This window comes from Pelodiscus sinensis, chromosome 29 (assembly GCF_052426305.1).
Source record: "Pelodiscus sinensis isolate ZL-2025 chromosome 29, ASM5242630v1, whole genome shotgun sequence".
Lineage (NCBI taxonomy): Eukaryota > Metazoa > Chordata > Testudines > Trionychidae > Pelodiscus > Pelodiscus sinensis.
The window spans coordinates 14,150,856-14,170,738 of record NC_143080.1 but is presented as its reverse complement, the minus strand read 5'-3'; the positions used below and the strand labels follow the sequence as shown (position 1 = coordinate 14,170,738).

Sequence of the window (19,883 nt, the reverse complement as noted above, 5' to 3'; positions counted from 1 at the left end):
CAGTGCAGCCACCCCGCTCGCCCTGCCCTAGATCTGCTGCTGATTGTGTCCTCCCGAGGGCTGGCGACCCCGCTTTCCTGGGCCCTTTGGAGCTGCTGAGCCTTGACTTTCCCCAGCGGGCGGGTCCCGCGTCAGCCCCCACACAGGAGTCCAGGCCTTCCTAAGGGCCCGGGGCTGGGGGGGGACCCATTGGCGCTGGAGCACCCATTGGTGCACGCAGGCGCAGTCTGCAGAGCAACCGGGGCAGTGAAGTGGCCGTTGGGCCAGTCGAGGCGTTCTTCCCTTCAGCCACCAGAGGGCGCCAACGTGGTCCAGGGCGTCCATTTTGACCCCGTGGCCGTGGAAAGCCTGCCTCGTGGGCGGGCGGCACAAGGGCTGCGGGGCGACCCAGTGAATCCCCTCAGCTCGGTCCCGCCGCATTTCGAGCCTGCCCGTCCGGGGCACGTGGCTCTGAAGACACCTCCCCGCTAGACCCGGAGCATTCCCTCCCTCCGCCTCCCGGTGCCCTGCCACGCGCCCGTCCTCTCCTCCTGCGGGGTGGGCCCTGCATGCGGGACTGGCACCGTGGCCTCATGAGCAGCGCCTCCACTGGACTCTGCCTCCCCCAGCCCCAGTCCTGTGCATTTGCTCCCTCACTAGACGGGGTCTCCCTGGCCCTTAGGCAAACAGCCTTCCCCATCTCTGCAGGGGGGTCACTGCCATGGGCCCTGGGGTGCCCTGCAGGGCTGCCACCCGGGAGAGATTCAAATGCCACCCGGCTGAGTGGCAGAGCGCCCTGGTGCTCAGAGTGGAAGTGCATGGTGCAGGCCGGTCTCCCGCTGGGCGATGAGCCCATTAGAGACACCGTCTAGGTACTGGGTCCATACAGCCACTGTATCATGTATACACATGGGAAAGTGGCTCAGCTGGGCTGCCAGCCGCACGACTACGCTTGGCTGGCAGACTCTTCCGGCCCAGTGGCCCCCTGACGCCTAACCCAGCCTGACAGCCACTCCCGCGTGCTGCGCGGCTCGCCAGGCATCGGCATGACCCGGGGAGGGCCGCGCGGGCCAGTGCGCCTGCCTGCAGCAGGGTTTGGGGCAGGGAAGTCGCGGAGTGTGACGCCCCCTTGCCTGCCCCCTCTGGCCCAGCCCAAGAGCCCCAGCACTCCGGGATGGGCGAGCCGCGTCTCAGCTGCAGTCCAACGCAAGGTGGCCCTGGTGCACCAGCCTGGGCACCATGCAGCCGGTGACACAGGGAACCCCATGAGCTGCCGACCTGGGCTAGTCCCTGCTTCCTGCAACTGGCTAGCAGAGCAGCTGGTGGGAGGAGGGCGCCTGCAGCATCTCTGGGAGGGCACCAGCACATGGGCATGAGGAACCAGCCCCACCCTCCCTCTGCACACGGGACCAGGCGCTGGCTGCTCTCCATGCATAATAAAGTCGGTTTCTGGGGGCAATGCCAAGAGGATCAATTCAAGGCAAATTGCTCAGACCCAGGGCTACTTACAGCCCCAGACTGGGGGTCCTCCCTAGAAGGCACCAAACCAGCCACACTGAGCACTTCTGTACGCCACACTGGCCAGCAAGAAGCCTCACAAGCAAAACCCCTCAGACAGCCCAGCATTCCCCATGCCCCCCCAGCCCCCGCTTACACAGGGGAGAGGTTATAACCCATCCCCCCACCTCCCCTCAGACAGCCCAGCATTCCCCATGCCCCCCCAGCCCCCGCTTACACAGGGGAGAGGTTATAACCCATCCCCCCACCTCCCCTCAGACAGCCCAGCATTCCCCATGCCCCCCCCAGCCCCCGCTTACACAGGGGAGAGGTTATAACCCATCCCCCACCTCCCCTCAGACACCCCAGCATTCCCCATGCCCCACCAGCCCCCGCTTACACAGGGGAGAGGTTATAACCCATCCCCCCACCTCCCCTCAGACACCCCAGCATTCCCCATGCCCCCCCCAGCCCCCGCTTACACAGGGGAGAGGTTATAACCCATCCCCCCACCTCCCCTCAGACAGCCCAGCATTCCCCATGCCCCCCCCAGCCCCCGCTTACACAGGGGAGAGGTTATAACCCATCCCCCACCTTCCCTCAGACAGCCCAGCATTCCCCATGCCCCCCCCAGCCCCCGCTTACACAGGGGAGAGGTTATAACCCATCCCCCACCTTCCCTCAGACAGCCCAGCATTCCCCATGCCCCCCCAGCCCCCGCTTACACAGGGGAGAGGTTATAACCCATCCCCCACCTCCCCTCAGACACCCCAGCATTCCCCATGCCCCACCCAGCCCCCGCTTACACAGGGGAGAGGTTATAACCCATCCCCCACCTCCCCTCAGACACCCCAGCATTCCCCGTGCCCCCCCCCAGCCCCCGCTTACACAGGGGAGAGGTTATAACCCATCCCCCACCTTCCCTCAGACAGCCCAGCATTCCCCATGCCCCACCCAGCCCCCGCTTACACAGGGGAGAGGTTATAACCCATCCCCCCACCTCCCCTCAGACAGCCCAGCATTCCCCATGCCCCACCCAGCCCCCGCTTACACAGGGGAGAGGTTATAAAATTAGTCTCATCAACTCTGAATAGGTTCTCCCAGTCCCAAAGGACCAGCCACTGTCCCAGGCGTGACTTAGTCCTTTTTAGGCAGCTGCCATCGCTTGCACGCTGCTCCGAGCACTCCCAGCAACGTTCCTCAACTGTGGATTGGTGCTTGCTGAGGTGCACTGTCAGTCAAGTGCTGCCGTTCACTTGACCAGCTGCCTTTCACCATAGGCTGGCCAAGCCTCCTACATCCCAGAAGCAAACCTGTGACATACAAGGCCAGAGCCAAGACCCACAACTTCCAATGCAAACATCATAGCTGCAGATGAGCAGTAGAAACAGAATCAGCAGCTCGTACGCTTTCATGAGACCCCTCGCTCGCTCCACTCTGTACACGATTTGGTGCTTGAGTCCCCAGGCAAGGCTGAGCAACCCCCGTGGGCTGGCCTCATGCAGGTGAGTCATTGCCTGCAACTGCCTTGCTGGACCTTTCCCATGGCAGGCTGTGCATTACAACCCCACACCAGAGAGAGCTGTGGGTTACAGGGCGCGCCCCCGAGGACAGACTGTTGCATGGAGAAATTCTGTGCTGAGTGTAGTTCCCCAAATGGGGCCCAGACACTCTTCGGAACAGAGGATGTGGATTCCATTTCCCCTGAGCCGGGGAGTCCAGTTCCTGATGAGAAGAGAGTTGTGATTTGAATGGAAAGGGAATCTGCCTGCTGCAGGTCTTTTGTGGGAATTCGAGCCAGGAGCTGGGGAAAAAGATGAATTGAACCAGGCATGGAGACCCATGCCTAGGAAAGGGCTGAACCTTAGAACTAGGGATACGTAAGTGTTCAGGGACTGTTTTAGTTAGACGAGATCAGGTTATTTTCTTTGTTTTGTTGTTTGGTTAAGTTCCTCTGTACTGAGTCATAGAATCATAAAATCATAGAGTTGGAAGAGACCTCAGGAGTCCATGTGCCCCCTCCTCCCCAGACACTGTTATTGAAGATGAATCCCAGGGAAGCCATTCTCTGTGTTTTAATCTGCTTCCTCAGTTGTTCGGTAACACCTGGCAACCAAGTACAGTAAACTTCTGATAATACGGCACCTTTAGGACCCAGGGGGTGCTGGATTATCAGATATGCCAGACTATCGGAAGGGGGGGGCTATGAGGGGTCTAGGGTAGGGTGAGGTGGGGGAGATGCCACCCCAGACTCCTCATAGCCCCCCTTCTGATAGTCTGGCTCTGCCCCAGGCATCCCCGATTCAGCCGCTGCTGGTCAGTTTCAGCAGCGGATGAATCGGGAATGCCTGCGGCAGAGCAGCTGGGATGCTGCTGGGTTAGTCCGATAGCGCCACCTCTCGGCACTGCGAGAGCAACCCGGCAGCACCCCAACTGCTCTTGGGGACGCCTGGGACAGAGCAGCTGGGGTGCTGCCGGTTGGTTCAAGGGGCAGCGCTACGGGACCAACCCAGCAGCACCCCAGCTGCTCTGCCGCTGGCTTCCCCGATTCAGCTGCTGGTCAGTTTCAGCAGCGGCTGAATCGGGGAAGCCGGGCGCAGAGCAGCTCCAATTGTCCGGCTGCCCCAGCACTTCTGGGTTCCTGATGGTGCCGGACCATCAGGAGTGCCGGAGCACTGGATGCCAGACCGATGGAGTTTTACTGTAATGCTTTACCGAGCATGTCTTTTTTGTTCTGTTAATGGAATCCCCTTCTTGAGGCTGTGATCTGATTCTGGTGTCTGACAAGGCAGGCAGGTCTGCGTGCAGGACCCTGAGACGGAGGATCAGCTATTAGAAATTACACTTTGTTTGCAAGCCCTCTCCTGAGGGGGAGAAAAAGAGCTCGGGGCACTCCACAGGAAGGAGTTCCCAAGTGAGTCTGCCTGGGTTCAGAAAAGGGGGGGGTTGCACGTGGGTGGTGGCCACGTACCGCCCAAGCCCAGGGCATGTGTGACCTTGGGGAGCTTTTAAGAAGCCTCTTGAGGCAAGGGATTTTTAAGTCCCCTGTGGGTCCCCCCTTCTGCACTCAGAGTGCCAGAGTGGGGAACAGCCTTGGAAAGCCCCCAGTCCAAGGGTTTGCAGCAGCGTGACCTCTTCAAAACACACCAGGGGAATGGAAAGATCAGACCCTTCACTGAAGCTGGATTCACAGAACCACTGGGCCCTGCAGCCTGGGATCGGACATGCACATTCTGTGAAACATTCCTTAGCCCGCTCCTGGCTCTCCGGGTCAGTTGGTGCAGGCCAGCCGAATTGCAGGGCCAACACCCTGACTAAGCTGAGACAGTGACTTTGTGTCACTTCCCACCATGGTCCCTGGCGCAGGGTCATGACCCCAGAGCTGCTCTCAGCTGCTGAAATGGACCCTTAATGCCGCAGGCTGCTCCATGTAGCTCAGCCGCCTTGGAGGCTGCTTTGTCTCACCCAGAAGAGCAGGGCGGGTCCAGAGATGGCCCTTTGCCCCGCCACGCCCTCCCCCTTCCCATGCCAGTTACCAAGTCCCAAACCGGGCACCCTAGACTGAAGAGACCCAAATCCAGAGGCTGTTTTTGCTCCACGCAGCCTGAGTCACACAGCTCTGCTCTGGCCCCAGCCATTCCCCAGACAGCTCTCTGGGAACCTGGTGCCTCCTGTCCCTTCCCCTCTCGATTTACCCTTCGCTCTCACTGGCTGCAGCATGGCTGCAGTCGCAGGCCCTTCCCTGGCAATGGGAGGGTATATTTTGGAGCATGGGAATCCGAGGTGTGAGCTGCTGTAATCTCACTGGCAGGTATCAAACCTTCAGCTCTCCCCGGGAGGTGATAATGAGAGAGGCACACACAGCGGGAGCATGTTAAAAGTAGAGCTAGGCTCCAGATGTTGCCAAAAAGACACTTCTCCATCTGCCTCCCCTTCCCCACCGCAGAAGAGTCTCCCGCTGTGACAGTACTGGCGGGAGGGGTCGCAGGCCCCCATGGAGAGTCAGCACTCCTCCCGGCCTCCTCCACCTCCAAACAGGAGCACAAGTAGAGCGGGGCAGAATTTTTCAGACAAATCATTTATTCTCTGGAACATGCGGCTTCGGCCAACCTGACCCACTGGGGTCTGGCTGGGAAAAGATTTGCCAAGGCCAGTAAGAAACATGCCCCCAGCCTCCCACAGCTGCTGACCTGGGGCTGGGCTGCTTGCCCAGAAGCTAGAAGCCTCAGGGACTACACCCTTCCCCCCAGGTGAGTGGCATGGTGGGCTACCAGCCCCTCCTGCGGACACGGTTGTGCTTTGTGTCAATACGAAACAGTCCGTGGGCCCAGTGTGCGTGAATGAGACCAGTACTGTGGCCTGGGGGGCAGCAGGAGATGTGAATTCACGTCTTCTCTCTGTCAGCCTGACCAGCGCAGATGGAAGCCTTCATTCCCAGGCTGTAGAAATGCTGCTTCTCTCTCTGGGCCCATGCGTTTTCATGGGACTATTTAAAGTGGACCAGGTTCAGCAGTGGAGACTGAGAGCTCCTCGGTCCAGTGGGGTGGCAGAGGGTTTATGGGAGCTCAGGCAGCCAATAGGGGTGGGGTGGGAAAGGGGAAGCTACCCTGGAGCCCAGTGCAATACAGGGGGGTTTCTGAGGGCACTGCCGAGAGTATTAATTTATTGCTTGGCAACAAGGCTACTTACAGCCCAAGACTGGGGGTCCTCCACTATAAGGCACCAAACCAGCCACACCGAGCACTTCTGTTTGCCACACTGACCATCAAGAAGTCACTCAAGCAATTCCCTTCAGACAAACACTGCATTTCTCTTGTGTCACCACAAGTTCTACTCCCTAGGGGTATGTCTACACTACCCTCCTAGTTCGAACTAGGAGGGTAATGTATGCATACCGCACTTGCTAATGAAGCCCGGGATTTGAATTTCCCGGGCTTCATTAGCATAAGCGGGGAGCCGCCATTTTTAAATCCCCGCTGCTTCGAACCCCGTGTAGCGCGGCTACACGGGGCTCGAACTAGGTAGTTCGGACTAGGGTGCCTATTCCGAACTACCGGTACACCTCGTTTCACGAGGAGTAACGGTAGTTCGGAATAGGACCCTAGTCCGAACTACCTAGTTCGAGCCCCGTGTAGCCGCGCTACACGGGGTTCGAAGCAGCGGGGATTTAAAAATGGCGGCTCCCCGCTTATGCTAATGAAGCCCGGGAAATTCAAATCCCGGGCTTCATTAGCAAGTGCGGTATGCATACATTACCCCGCTAGTTCGAACTAGCGGGGTAGTGTAGACATAGCCTAGATAGGAGAGAGGTTATGAAAAGAATATCTCACTAAATCCAAAGAGGTTCTTCCGATCCCAAAAGACCAGCCCAATTCACCTTACCCAAAGAAGCACGCTGTGCCAATCCGAACGAACGAAAGAAAGAAAGGTTGAGTTCTTGGTGCAGGCTTGTAGCAGAGGTGGAATCATCTTGCTGTCTCCGGAGAATATCCTCTATTAGGATGGGTCAACAGCCCCTTCAAGCTTCAGTTTATAGCAGAGGTCCTCCAGGGGTGAAGAGCCAGACGGAAGACAAAAGGGAGGAACCCGTAGCCATGTGGGGGTTCTCCCATTGTTCCGCTGTGTAAAAGTTTGTCCCAAGATGGAGGTAGTCACATGAGAAAGTCACCCGTCCATGTGTAACTCAGTCCTTTTTCGGCAGCAGCCATTGCTCTCATGCTGGTCTGAATGGTCACAGAAAAGCCCATCGGATGTGGATTGGCACTACCCAAGGTGCATTGTCAGTCAAGTGCTGCTATTCACTTGACTAATAGTCTTCTCACAATAGGCTGGCCAAGCTTCGTATTGCAAACATGTGAAATACAAGGACAGAGCTAATACTCATAACTTCAAACTCAAGCATGATACCTGCATATGAGCCGTATAAAAGAATCAGCAAATCGTCCGCTTTTCATAGACATTCACTTGGCCTACTTTGTACAAGGTTTGATGCAAACATATAACAGCGGGTGCAACGATGATCTGTACGTTCATCTCACAATCCAGCAACGCACAGCCAATGGTATAAGAGGGCCCGGGGCTCCTGGCCACCACTACAGTAGAAATGGCAGGGGCCAGCGGGGCGGAGCACCCCTTCTGCCCAATGCCCTGCCTCTTCAGAGGCCACAGAGCCACCCCTCCCCCCTTTGCCCAGGGGCCTAGCAAAGTCTGTCGGCAGCCCTAAGTTCAAATCCCTGCTAACCTGTTCCCCCCAGCAGTGCGCTAGTCTGCAGCAAAAGATCACAAAGCGACTGGTCTGGACAGAGCTTTGCTGCTTTGCTGACAAATTCCAAACATTTTCAGACCAGAACTGAGTATTTTCCTGGTGGTTTCCGTGGGGTGGCCGAACAGCCGCCTCAGAGTCTGCCAGAGCAGGAGCTGAGATGCCCTGAGGACAGAGGGCAGGTCTGACGGCCCGTGGTGCCCAGGGCAGCATGAACCTAAGAAATGCTGCTTTCAAGGGCAAGGCAGGGCAGGGCAGGCACCCTCTAGAACAGTGGTCCCCAACCTTTTGGGGCTGCCAGGCACCCGGGGGCGGGGCCACTCATGTGCTGGGCACCCGAGGGCGGGATCATGCAAACGCCCAGTGCGGGGCCACCCATGCACCGCACTCCCGGGGCCGGCGCCGTTCCTGTGCCACACGCCCAGGGATGGGGCTGCCCATACCTCACGCGCCCGGGGCCGGAACAGCCCATGCGCCACATGCCCTGGGCTGGCGCCGCTCCTGTGCCGCATGCCCAGGGACGGGGACGCCCGTACGCTGCGCACCCAGGGGCTGGCACCATTCACGTGCCACGCACCCGGGGGCGGGGCCAGCCCCGATCACTCGACGGGCGCACAGAAATGGCCCAGCGGGCACCATGGCACCCACGGGCACCACGTTGGGGACCACAGCTCTAGAAGATGTGAGCTCTAGGCCTGGCAGGTAAGTTGGCACCCTCTACAGGTGAAGTGGGAGAATGGAGGAAGTGGGCCGCTCGTGTTGGGCTAATTTACACGCTCTGCTTTCTGGGTAAATGGGGAAGACTGAAGCTTTGCTGGCAAATTTTATGTCCATAAACCCTGGAGCTGCCTCATGTACCAGTGTGAAGAATCTGGAGTTGCACACTGGCCAAGCTGTCCTGGCAGACACGTGGCAGGGGTAGGGTTGCCAGATGGTTGAAACAAAAATACCGAACACCTCCCATCCCCCCAAAAAAAATTGTGTTGAAGGAAAAAAAAGGGGGGGGAGACCAAAGTTGTCGAGCAAACAAAATAAGTTGGGGGACTGGAGGTGTTGGGAGCAGGGGAAGGCTCGGGGGGGGAGGGAGGCAAGTTTAAATCTCTGTGGTAATCACAGGGATAGGATCACCACTAGGGTTGCTAGGTAGTCATAAAAAAAATACCGGACATGCTTCATGGGAGGTGTGGGGGAGGGACTGGCTGGGAGGGAAGCAGTGCTGGCCGGGGAGGGGGGGGCCTGGAAACAGAGCTAACAGGGGGGAGCAATGGGGCTGGCCAGGTGAGATGGGGGGGCTGACGGGAAGCAGGGCTGGTCGGTGGGGGAGGGGGTCGGGCAGAATGGGACTGGCCGCGGGATATCAGGGGGGTGGCTGGCGGGGGCGGAGCTGGCCGGGGGATCTCAGGAGGAGGAGGAGGAGGAGGAGGAGGAGGAGGGGAGAACTGGCCGCTGGAAGTAGGGCTGGCGGGGTGTGCAGCAGGGCTGGTCAGGGAAGATCCGGAGCAGGAACTGGCCAGCAGGAGGCAGAGCTGTTGATGGCGGGGGCGGGGGGAGGAAGGACTGGCCAAGGAAGACTGGGAGGAGAAGTCGGGGAGAATCAACCAACCGGCCGGCTAGGAGGGGGCGGGGGAGCGAATCAGCCGGCAGGGAGCAGGACTGACCCGGGCTGTGCAGATCCCAGGACACTCCTGTCCCGTGCGAGTCAGTCCGGCTGTGGCTCCACCATGTGCTTGACCAGCGCGCAGGATCATGGACCGGGCTGCCCCTCCTCCTTCTCACATGCAACCAGGGCTCCCAGCGCCGATCACACCCTGCCTCCTAGTCACTCCCCCGCCCCCGCCCCTGCCAGGCTTCTGTCCAGCACCCAGCCAGAAAACCAGGAAATACTGGACATTGCACATGTCTGGTATTTTCTGGATTTTTTTTTACCGGACAGAGGGCCCAAAAACTGGACTGTCCAGTAGAAAACCGTTGCTTACCTGGCAACCCTAGGCAGGGCGAGGAAGTGGGGACCAGCTGGGGGTTGTCCAGTGTGGAAAGTGGAGCAACCCTAACCTGGGGCCCAGATTGGCTAGTCGGGTTGATTTCACCAAGGAAGTGGGGGCTCTTTTTGAGGCAGGATGTCTGTGGTTGCTCTTCTCTTGGCAAGAGCTGCTCTGGGTGCATTGAAGCTGCGCTAAATGTCAAGGAGTTGGGTCCCTGGGTATTTCAGGGTGTGGAGGGAGGGAGACGGGGGCTTTACATTTTTAATTCCTAAAACATAAAACGGGACAAAGTTTTGGCTGGGGTTGGGGTTTGAGCCATTTACTTTCATCATGTTAAGTGGAATCGTAACATATTAGAACCAGGCTGGGCAGTCCCAGCAGAGCAGAAAGGGCCCGTCAAACCCATTGTGCATTTCTAATCCCCTGGCTCTGACACAGAGTTTGTTGTCAATTTCACTGTGGTTTGTTTGCTCACTGCAGGGTGGGTTCCCACGTCTGGGAAGAAGGCAGCACAGGAGAAGGCACACGGCTGAGAATGAGAGAAAGGGCTTGGAAGTGACACAAGGGGAAGCCAGGTGCAGCAGGAGGGGAGCAGCAGCATGTGTATATGGGGAAACACAAGGAAGCAGCTTGCGCAGAGCCAGAGGGAGGAGACACGCACCACAGTTCGAGTGGGCCTGGTGCCCTTCAGAGCTGAACTCCCTGATGCGCCAGTGAACAGCCTTTGCTTTACTTTGATCTGAGGAAGTGGGTCTGGCCCACGAAAGCTCATCATCTAATAAACCATCCTGTTAGTCTTTAAAGTGCTACATTGTCCTGCATTTTGCTTTGCTTTACTCAGTGATGCATCTGACCAAGTGGGTCTTTGCCCACGAAAGCTTCTGCTCCAATAAATGTGTTTGTCTATGAGGTGCCACAGGGCTCCTCGGTGTTTAGGCTTCACTCGGGTGCATGTTCCCACCAAGGGGGGTCAGCGCAGTGCGCCCCTGATCGGTCACTAGACAAGTTGTGTTCCGGGGCGATCCCCGCAGCTTTCGGAAAGGCGTGCGAGCCTGGGCTGCTCCCGGGGGGCGGGGCTTGCAGAGCCCGCGAGGAAAATCCCCACGGAGTGAATGGGGCAGGTATCCACGTGGCTGGGGCAATCCCGCCCGGTGCAGGTAGCGCGTGAGCAGCCGGCAGGCCCGGGGCCAAGCAGCTGGGGGCCCTGCTCTGCGTGAGTCCAGCCCAGCCCCTGCCCCCTGGCGGAGCATCCCCCCCCCCCCACTGCAGGCCTGGCCCGCGCGGCCGGGGGAAACTGAGGCACGAGCGGGGCCAGAGCCCGGCGGGCCGCGGGACCCCGGGGAACTCGCTGGAAGGACTACAGCTCCCAGAGTGCTCGGCGGCCGCCGGGCCGCTCCTATTGGGCGGCGAAGGGAGCGGCCGAGCCAATGGGAGGCAGGCGCGCGGCCGGGCCATTTGAACGGCGGCGGGCGGACGCGGCCCCGCTCCACGGTAAGAGCCGTTGCGCCAACCGCCCCTTCCCCACGCGCGTGAGTCCCCGGGGCAGCCCCCCCCTCTCCGGCGGGGGGTGACGGGCGGAGGCCCCGCCCCTTGGCAGCGGCTGCCCGCGGGCCCCCCCCCCACGCTGACGCGGGCGCGGCGCTGCAGGGGGCGCCGTGGGACTCGAGCGGGCCCCGCAGCGCTTCAAAGCGGCAGCGCCGCGGAGCCCGGGCGGGGGCACCCCACAGGCGGTACCGTGTTGTTTGTGTTTGGAATCCCACGGGGGGGGCTCCCTCATCTTTCAGGGCTTAGGGCCTCTCCGAGTCTGAGTCCCGCCCTGCCTGGAGCCGGCTCGGCTGGGGACTCAGCCTGGGCCCCAGGCTGCACCCAGCATTTCAAAGCAGCAGGGCCGCCTGGAGCACGGGGTCTGGCTTATGCTGCACTGCTGCTTGGAAGCACCTCCCCTCCCCCCCCCCCCCCCCCCCCCCGCCTCTGATAGAAGCAGCAAGTGGAGGGAAGCGACTAGTTGACGAGTAAAAGCGGCGAGGGGTCCGGTGGCACCTCACTGAAGTGTAGGAGCATAAGCTTTCGTGGGCAAAGACCCACTTCGTCACATGCATCTGGGTCTTTGCCCACGAAAGCTTATGCTCCAACACTTCAGTTAGTCTATAAAGTGCCACAGGACTTCTCGCTGCTTTTGCAGATTCAGACTAACACGGCGACCCCTCTGATAGTTGACTTGCTTATCAGATAGTCGACAGCGGTTCACGTCACTAATCTAGTGGTTATCTGACTTTAATGGAACGAGCTACTATTAGGCTACGTCTACACTGCAGGCTTTTTGCACGAGCACAGCCATTCTTGCACAGAAACTTGCAGAGCGTCTAAACTGCATGCGCATTCTTGCGCAAGTAAATGTACAGTAAAGCGTCAGAAAACAGGGCTTTTTGCGCAAGAGCTATTCCTCTCCCCAAAAAGGAATAAGCCTTCCTGCACAAGAACTCTTCCACAAGAAGGCAGTGTACACTGACAACGGGTTTCATGCGCAAGAAAGCCCTATGGCTAAAATGGCTATCAAAGCTGTCTTGTGCAAGAAAGCATCGGCACTGCCATGGATGCTCTTGTACAAAAGCACATCTCTTCCACAAAAGCACATGGCAGTGTGGATGCGCTCTTGTGGAAGACCTTTTGCACAAGAACTCTTTCACAAAACAGTTCTTGTGCAAAAAGTCTGCTTTGTAGATGTAGCCTGAGGGAAGAGAGAGATAAGAAATCTTAGTACTGCTGTATAAACCTATGGTATGCCCACATCTGGTATGCTGTGTGCAGTTCTTCTCACTTCATCTCAAAGAGAGAATTGTAAAAGTACAGAGAAGGGCAAGAAAAATCATTAGGGATATGGAACCATTGTCATAGGAAGGGAGGTTAAAAAGGTTGGGACTATTCTTTTTAGATAAGATAACTAAGGAGGGGATACAATAGAGGTGTATAACATCATGAATGTTGTAGAAAATATTTACCTCTTCACATAACCCAACAGATGTCTCCTGATTAAAATAATAGGCATCTCTAAAACAAACAAAAGGAAGCACTTTTTCAACACAATGTACCATTAACCTGGGGAACTCATTGGCAGGGAATGTTGTGAAATCCAAAAGATGCATCAGTGGCTTTGAACCAGCATGGTCAGGGATCCAACCCCATGTTTTGGGTGTCCCTAAACTTCTTGACTGCCAGAAGCAGGGACTGGACAATGGGCTGGAGCACTTGAAAATTACCCCCTTCTGTTAATTTTTTCTGAAGCATCTGGCACCAGCCACTGCTGGAAGACGGGATACTGTGCTACTGTAGTTGGACCACTGGTCTGACCTTGCATGGCCATTCTTACATTAAATGAACTGGACAGATGTCAGTCCATTGTTTGAACAGGTGACCCTGTAAACCAGGGGCGGGGAAACTTTTTTGGGTTGGGGGCCACTGATCCACAGAAAAATAGGTGAGGGCCTCTCACAAGTGTGAAGAAAAACAAAACCCAAAAAACCTTCTCACAAACCCAAACACTCAAGACACCTCACTCCCCTTGTACTCCAGACCCAGGACTGGATTGACTCTTCTGTGGGCCTGGGGCTAGTAGATTTTGTGGGGCCCCCATAGGCTCTAGGATGGGGCCAAAAATGAGGGGCTCTGTGTGGGAGGCAGCAGGCAGGAGGTGTGGTATCTGGGAAGGAGGTAGGGTGCAGGTACGGGCTGGGAGGAAGGGGACTGGGGCGCCTATCTGGTGCAGCTCCTTACCACCCTGGACTTGGAAACACTGCTCTGATACTCCTATTGGCCACAATTCCTGGCCAGTAGGAGTAATGGGGAAAGAACCTGCAAGCAAGCACAAGGACAGCTTTCCTGAGCTAGGGCTTGCCTTGCTCCAGCCCATGAGGCTCAGGGGTCTCTTTCCCTCACTCCACCAGCAAGAAGCTGGTGTTTGCACTCCAGCTTCACTCTGCTGCCAGGAGGGGGAAGGGGAGCCCTGGGGTTCTCTGTCCCTGCATACACAATACACCATTCCATTTGGCAGCGCTAGCTGCCTTTTTATCAAGTCACAGCAGAAAAACCAAGGACTGAATTCCTTCTCCCCCCCCTTCTCAGAGGTGTTGAGTACTGGTATTGAGTATTAGGGGGGTCTGAGGGATAGGGGTAGGCAAGGGTCCCATGTTCTGTGTCTGGATAGGCTTCTGACTACAGGGCTGTCCATCTGGCATGTAGAGCATTACACAGTGTGTGCACAGCAAATAGGTTCATAGTTGGGGACATATCACGGCAGTCCGGTATTTTTAAACAAAGGAGATAATCGCCCTGGGAGGAGAGTTTGTTCCCTAAGGCTACGTCTACACTGCAGCTCTTTTTGAAAAGCTATGCCACATCCAAGGAACACATCCGCTTTTCCGAAAAAACCTTAGAAAAGCAGATGCATTCTTTGGCCAGCCCTGTAAACCTCGTACGAGGAAGAAGGGATGTGCCGAAAGAGGAGGGTTTTCCTAAATTTGGCACTGTGCAGATGCACCAAATTTTGGAAAAGCTTCTTCCAAAAGAAAAATGGAAAAGGATTTGCAATTTGTGTATCTTTTTCCCATGTTTCTTTGAAGTGTAGAGACAGCCTAAGTTGTTGCTCATTCGGATCCATTTGTCTTGCCAGACCTTCTTGATATGTGGATTGTTGGAAGGGTGGGAACCCAGTGACCAGTGATGGCTGTTCAGTCTCATGCTCTTGCCTGTGCTTTCATTCTCTCTTTGGATGCAGCGTGCACTGACTGACGCTGCTCTGCAGTCATGGTGTCAGTCCTGCCCACAGAGGAGGGCAACGTGGCAGTGGTGGTGCGGGTACGGCCCCAGAATCAACAGGAGCGGGAAGGGTGTCGTCATGCTGTGGTGCAAGTGATCGATGACACCATGTTGGTGTTTGACCCTGAGGAACCCCGTCTGTCAGGAGTCTTTGCAGGCTTCCGGGGGCATGATGCCCCCAAGCGGAAGGGCAAGGACCTGAAGTTTGTGTTTGACCAAGTGTTCGGTGAGAGTGCCACCCAGGAGGACGTATTCCAGCACACAACTAAGGAGATCTTGGACGGGGTGCTGAATGGGTATAACTGCTCTGGTAAGGACCCTGCTGTGGCCTTTTATTTGGCTGCATCATCCAGAGTCAACTGAACGCATTGCAGGATGAAATATGCAATGAAACTACTCAAACACTCAGGGCCTGCGCGAGCTCTGCATTTAAAATGTAGTAGAGCCGGGCAGGTAAGCTACCCGGTTCCTACTGCCTTTTAAATTGGAGAGCCACAGCAGGGTTTGGTCCTGGACCTGGTGCGGGCCGGGACTGCCCCGGCTGACTATTGACTAATCGAGTAGTTGATAAAAATTCTATCAACTACTCGATTAGTAAAGTAACCTCATTTTAACATCCCTAGTAAAAACAGAATGGAGTTGTTTAGTGATTATAGCATAGGACGAGGCATCAGAACTCCCAGGTTGTGTTTCTGGCTCTGGGGTGTTTTAGGAGCATAGATCTGTGACTGGCTCTCTTAACATGGCATTCTTGTGCAAAATATTTGAGATCCTTTAATAAGATGCTGTAGACCTATAGTTAACGGGAGAGATACTGAAATCGCTAGACTGCCATGTCCTATTCTGATGTCAGCATTTCCAAAAGGATGTTGAAAATTGCAAAGGATTCAGAGATGAGGTAGAAGGAATGAAGGTCTGGGAAATCTTCCTTGTAGTAAAAGCTTTAGGAAGATCAATCTTATTGGCTTACTCAAGAGAAGGTTAGCAATGACCTGATCGTGTCTATAATAAGTATCTAAATAGGGAGAAGATTGCTGATATTTGATGGCTCTTTAATCGAGCAGACAAAAAGGATAATGAAATCCTGTGGCTGGAAGCTGATGCTACATCAAAAGACTAGACAATAGGTGCAAATTTCCAACAATGAGGGTAATTAACCATTGAAACAATTTATTGAGGGATGGAGAAAATTCTCTGTAACTTGGAATCTAAATCAAGATAGAGCATTCTTATTTTAAAAACCAAAGCATGCTCTGGCTCAGCCCCACAGGGCTCGATGCAGGAATTATTGGGTGAAATTCTCTGCTCTATATATAGGAGGACAGATTAGATTACAGTGGTGTTTTCTGGCATTTGAATTTCTAATGTGCCTCATCTTTCTCTTTCCAGTGTTTGCCTATGGTGCAACAGGCGCAGGGAAAACCTACACCATGCTAGGCTCTGAGAGGAGCCCAGGCATCATGTTTCTCACCATGGTGGAGCTTTACAAGAGAATTGAGGCAATGAAGGAGGAGAAGAGCTGTGAGGTGCTCATCTCTTACCAGGAGGTACAGTGTCTGACACCCCCCTGACTGGCCTTTTGTCAGCTACCACCTTCAAGTAGGAGTGTTGGGGAGTGGTATGTAGGATTACATGGCTCTACCCCCATGGTGTCAGCAAGCCGCTGGGATTCCATAACACTGAACGGAGTAGGTCAGCTGTTCCTGGCTCCATTTTCCCACTTGCTCTTTAGTGTCCTGTCACTGCTTCACAAACACCCTCCAGTGTCCCCCCCCATGCTTGCCTTAGGGTCACTCTTTAGTGTGTTTACACTTGATTCCTTGTTCTAGGTGTACAATGAGCAGATTCATGACCTCCTGGAGCCGAAGGGCCCTCTGGCAATCAGGGAGGACCCAGAGAAAGGAGTTGTGGTACAGGGTCTCTCCTTTCACCAGGTATGTACAAGGCCACTGTACACCAAAGGAGCATGTGAACTCGGCACAGCCACGGGTCTAAGTGGGCTTTGATAAAGGAAGAATAGCTGAGCAGAAGTAATGTTGCTTAAGTCCCTCCCACTGATCCTGAAGAGCTGGGTGAGAGGGTGTCTGCAGTGCTTCCCGGGGATACTCAGGGTTTTGAGGCACCTTGCTCCCACCACCCATGAGGAAGTCTGATTTGTTCCTGCCATGTTTGTCGACACTACCAGGGCCTGGCTATGCAGTGGCCCTTCCAGGACCCACTCACTCTTGAGAAGTTAGCGATAAACACGCATCAGTCCCCAAGTCCTCTGCGTGTGTCCCTGAAAAAACCCCAGGTCCCCTGGGCACTCTCAGAATTTCCCAATCCCTGTTTCCAAAAGAACTTCATTCCACAGCTTACTAGTTACACAGCTCTGCCTTACACGTAGCACTGGGACGCCTGGTGTTAAATGAGTACGTCAGTGTAGTAGGCATTGTGGAATGAGAATGATCGGCACAGGGTAAAACCAGAGTACAAACTATACAGGAATTACAGAGTAGGTCACGCTGGCGGGGGAATGGTGCTATATGTGACAGAAGGCATAGAGTCAAAGTACAAATCTGAAATGAATAAACCTGCACCATGGAATCTCTGTGGATAGAAATTCCATTCTTGAACGATAAAAGTATAGCAGTAGAAATAGCCTACTGCCCACATAGAGATTGTGAAATACTCGGGGGCTACATCTACACTGGCATGATTGCCTGAAAATGCTTTTAACAGAAAACTTTTCCGTTAAAAGCATTTTCGGAAAAGCGCGTCTAGATTGGCAGGACACTTTTCCGCAAAAGCACTTTTTGTGGAAAAGCGTCCGTGGCCAATCTAGACGCGCTTTTCCGCAAAAAAGCCCCGATCACCATTTTCGCAATCGGGGCTTTTTTGCGGAAAACAGCACTGTGCTGTCTACACTGGCCCTTTTGCGCAAAAGTCTTTCGGAAAAAGACTTTTGCCCGAATGGGAGCAGCATAGTATTTCTGCAAAAGCACTGACAATCTTATATGAGATCGTCAGTGCTTTTCCGGAAATTCAAGCGGCCAGTGTAGACAGCTGGCAAGTTTTTCCGCAAAAGCAGATGATTTTGCGGAAAAACTTGCCAGTCTAGGAGATTAGAGAGGCTACAAAGGCAGAAAACTAATAATAATATGGGGAGGATTTCAGTTATTCTCGTATTGATTGGGTAAGTCATCGCAGGACAGGTACCGAGAGACAGTTTCAAGACACCACAAATGACTATTTCTTGGATTTGGTCCAAAAGAAACCACTCAGTGACCATAATGTAATTAAATTCAACATTATTGGAAGAGGGGGCCTGCCAAAGAAATGCACCCTGGTAACAATTACCTGCAAAGAGGAAACTACAGAAAAATGAAAGAGCTAGATAAATAGAAATTAAAAGGAAGAGTCACAAGTGTGAAGTGCCTGCAAACTGCATGAAGCCTATTTAAAAACATTGAGGCTCAAACTAAATGTATGCCCACAAAAAATAACCAGTAAGAGACCCAAAAACCTCCACAATGAAAGTAGAGGTGGTTAGAAGCAAAACTGTATCCTTTAAAAATCAGAAATCAGAGCCTAGTGCGGAACATGGACAGGAGCATGAACTCTGGTAGATTAAGTGCGAAGGTATAATCAATCAGGCCAAGAAAGAGGTTGAAGAGCTAAAGACACAAAACCAAAGCTTTTTAAAGAATGACGCAGCCTGCCAGTGAGAAGGGTCGCTGTATGATCACGGTGCTATGGGAGCACTCCAGGAAGACGAGGTCATTGTGGAGAAGCTAAATGAATTCTTTGCATTGGTTTTTGCTGCAGATGTGGGGAAGGACCCCCCCTCATCAAAGCCGTTTGTTGTAAGTGACAAATAGGAAGAACTGTATCAAATTGGTGTGTCAATTGCAGATGAAGTTTTGGAAAAACTGAATAATTGATAAGTGACCAGGACTTAGAAAGCAGCGGATATTGACCAGGACTTAGAAAGCAGCGGATATTCACTCGAGTCCTGAAGGAACTTAAATATGAAATTGCAGAATGACTGTGTAATTATGTAACACTTAAACCAGCCTCTGCACCAGATGACTGGTCCATCTAGCCCAGAATCCTGTCTTCCAATAGTGGCTCATGCCAGGTGTCCCAAGGGGAGTGAACAGAACAGGGAATCAGCAAGTGATCCATCTCCTGTTGCCCATTCTGAGCTTCTGACAAACAGAGACTAGGGACACCATCCCCACTAAGTCTGGCTAAAAGCCTATCCTCCATGAATTTATCTAGTTCTTTTTGAACTCTGTTATAGTCTTGGCCTTCACAACATCCTCTGGCAGGGAGTTCCACTGGTTGACTGTCCACTGTGTGAAGAAATACTTCCTTTTGTTTGTTTTAAACTTGCTGCCTATTGATTTCATTTGGGGACCTCTAGTTCTTGTGTTATGAGAAGGAGTAAATTAATTTTCCTTATTTATTTTCTCCACACCAGTCATGATTTTATAGACCTTTATCATATCCCCCCTTTGTCATCTCTTTTCGTAACTGAAAAGGCAGGGTTTTTTCCCCTCATCCTCTCCCTTTTTTCTGCTATATATTTGTGCCACTGTGCCCCTGGCTCTATTCATCTGAAAAAGTGGGTTGTGCCCACGAAAGCTCATTATATATTTGATTTATTTTTGTGTTAGTCTCTAAGGTGCTACAGGACCATTGGTTGTGTTTTAGGCTTTTTTGAAAATTTAAGTACATTATATCCACTGACTCCCCCTTGTCCATGCTCACTGACCCCTCAACAACTCCAGTAAATTGGTGAGATATTCTCTTTACAAAAACCATTTGGACTCTTCCCTAACAAATTATGTTCATCTATGTGTCTGACAGTTCTTTACTATTGTTTCAACCAGTTTGCCCAGTACTGAAGTTAGACTTAACTGCCTCTAATTGCCAGGATCATCTCTGGAGCCCTTTTAAAAAATTGGTGTCATATTAGCTCTCCTCCAGGCATTTGGTACAAAAGTTGATTTAAAGGCTAGATTACAAACGACAGCTAGTAGTTCTGCAGTTCCCCATTTGAGTTCCTTCAGAACCCATGGGTGTACACCATCTGGTCCCGGGGGCTTGTTATTGTTTAGTTTGTCAGTTTGTTCCAAAACCTCCCCTAATGATACCTCACTCTGGGAGAGTTCCTCTGAATTGTCACCTAAAAAAATGGCTCCGATCTGGGAATCTCCCCAACCCCTCCCGCCCCGCCCCATCCTCAGCCTCAATTTACACATAGATGGACTGAACGATCGATATCTATGGCCTGAAAGAAACCTGTTTCTCACCTGGTAACAGATCCAAGTCAAGGACCACACTTAGCCAGACTGTTGCTTTGC

General features: G+C 53.9%; 1 protein-coding gene across 4 annotated transcripts in view; it reads left to right on the top strand.

Moving 5' to 3' along the window:
• Positions 1 to 11,096: 11,096 nt before the first annotated feature.
• KIF18B (kinesin family member 18B) overlaps positions 11,097 to 19,883 on the top strand; it is a 41,140-nt gene continuing 32,353 nt past the window's right edge. For 3 of the 4 annotated variants that reach the window (XM_089773915.1, XM_089773916.1, XM_089773913.1), the window contains exons 1-4: positions 11,097 to 11,211; positions 14,492 to 14,842; positions 15,922 to 16,079; positions 16,362 to 16,466. In XM_089773915.1, coding sequence (XP_089630041.1) covers positions 14,521 to 14,842; positions 15,922 to 16,079; positions 16,362 to 16,466 — 585 coding nt within the window. In that variant the 5' untranslated portion in view covers positions 11,097 to 11,211; positions 14,492 to 14,520. Of the gene's footprint in view, positions 11,212 to 11,293; positions 11,451 to 14,491; positions 14,843 to 15,921; positions 16,080 to 16,361; positions 16,467 to 19,883 lie in introns of those variants that run through there. The other variant, XM_089773914.1, reaches the window with a different exon arrangement.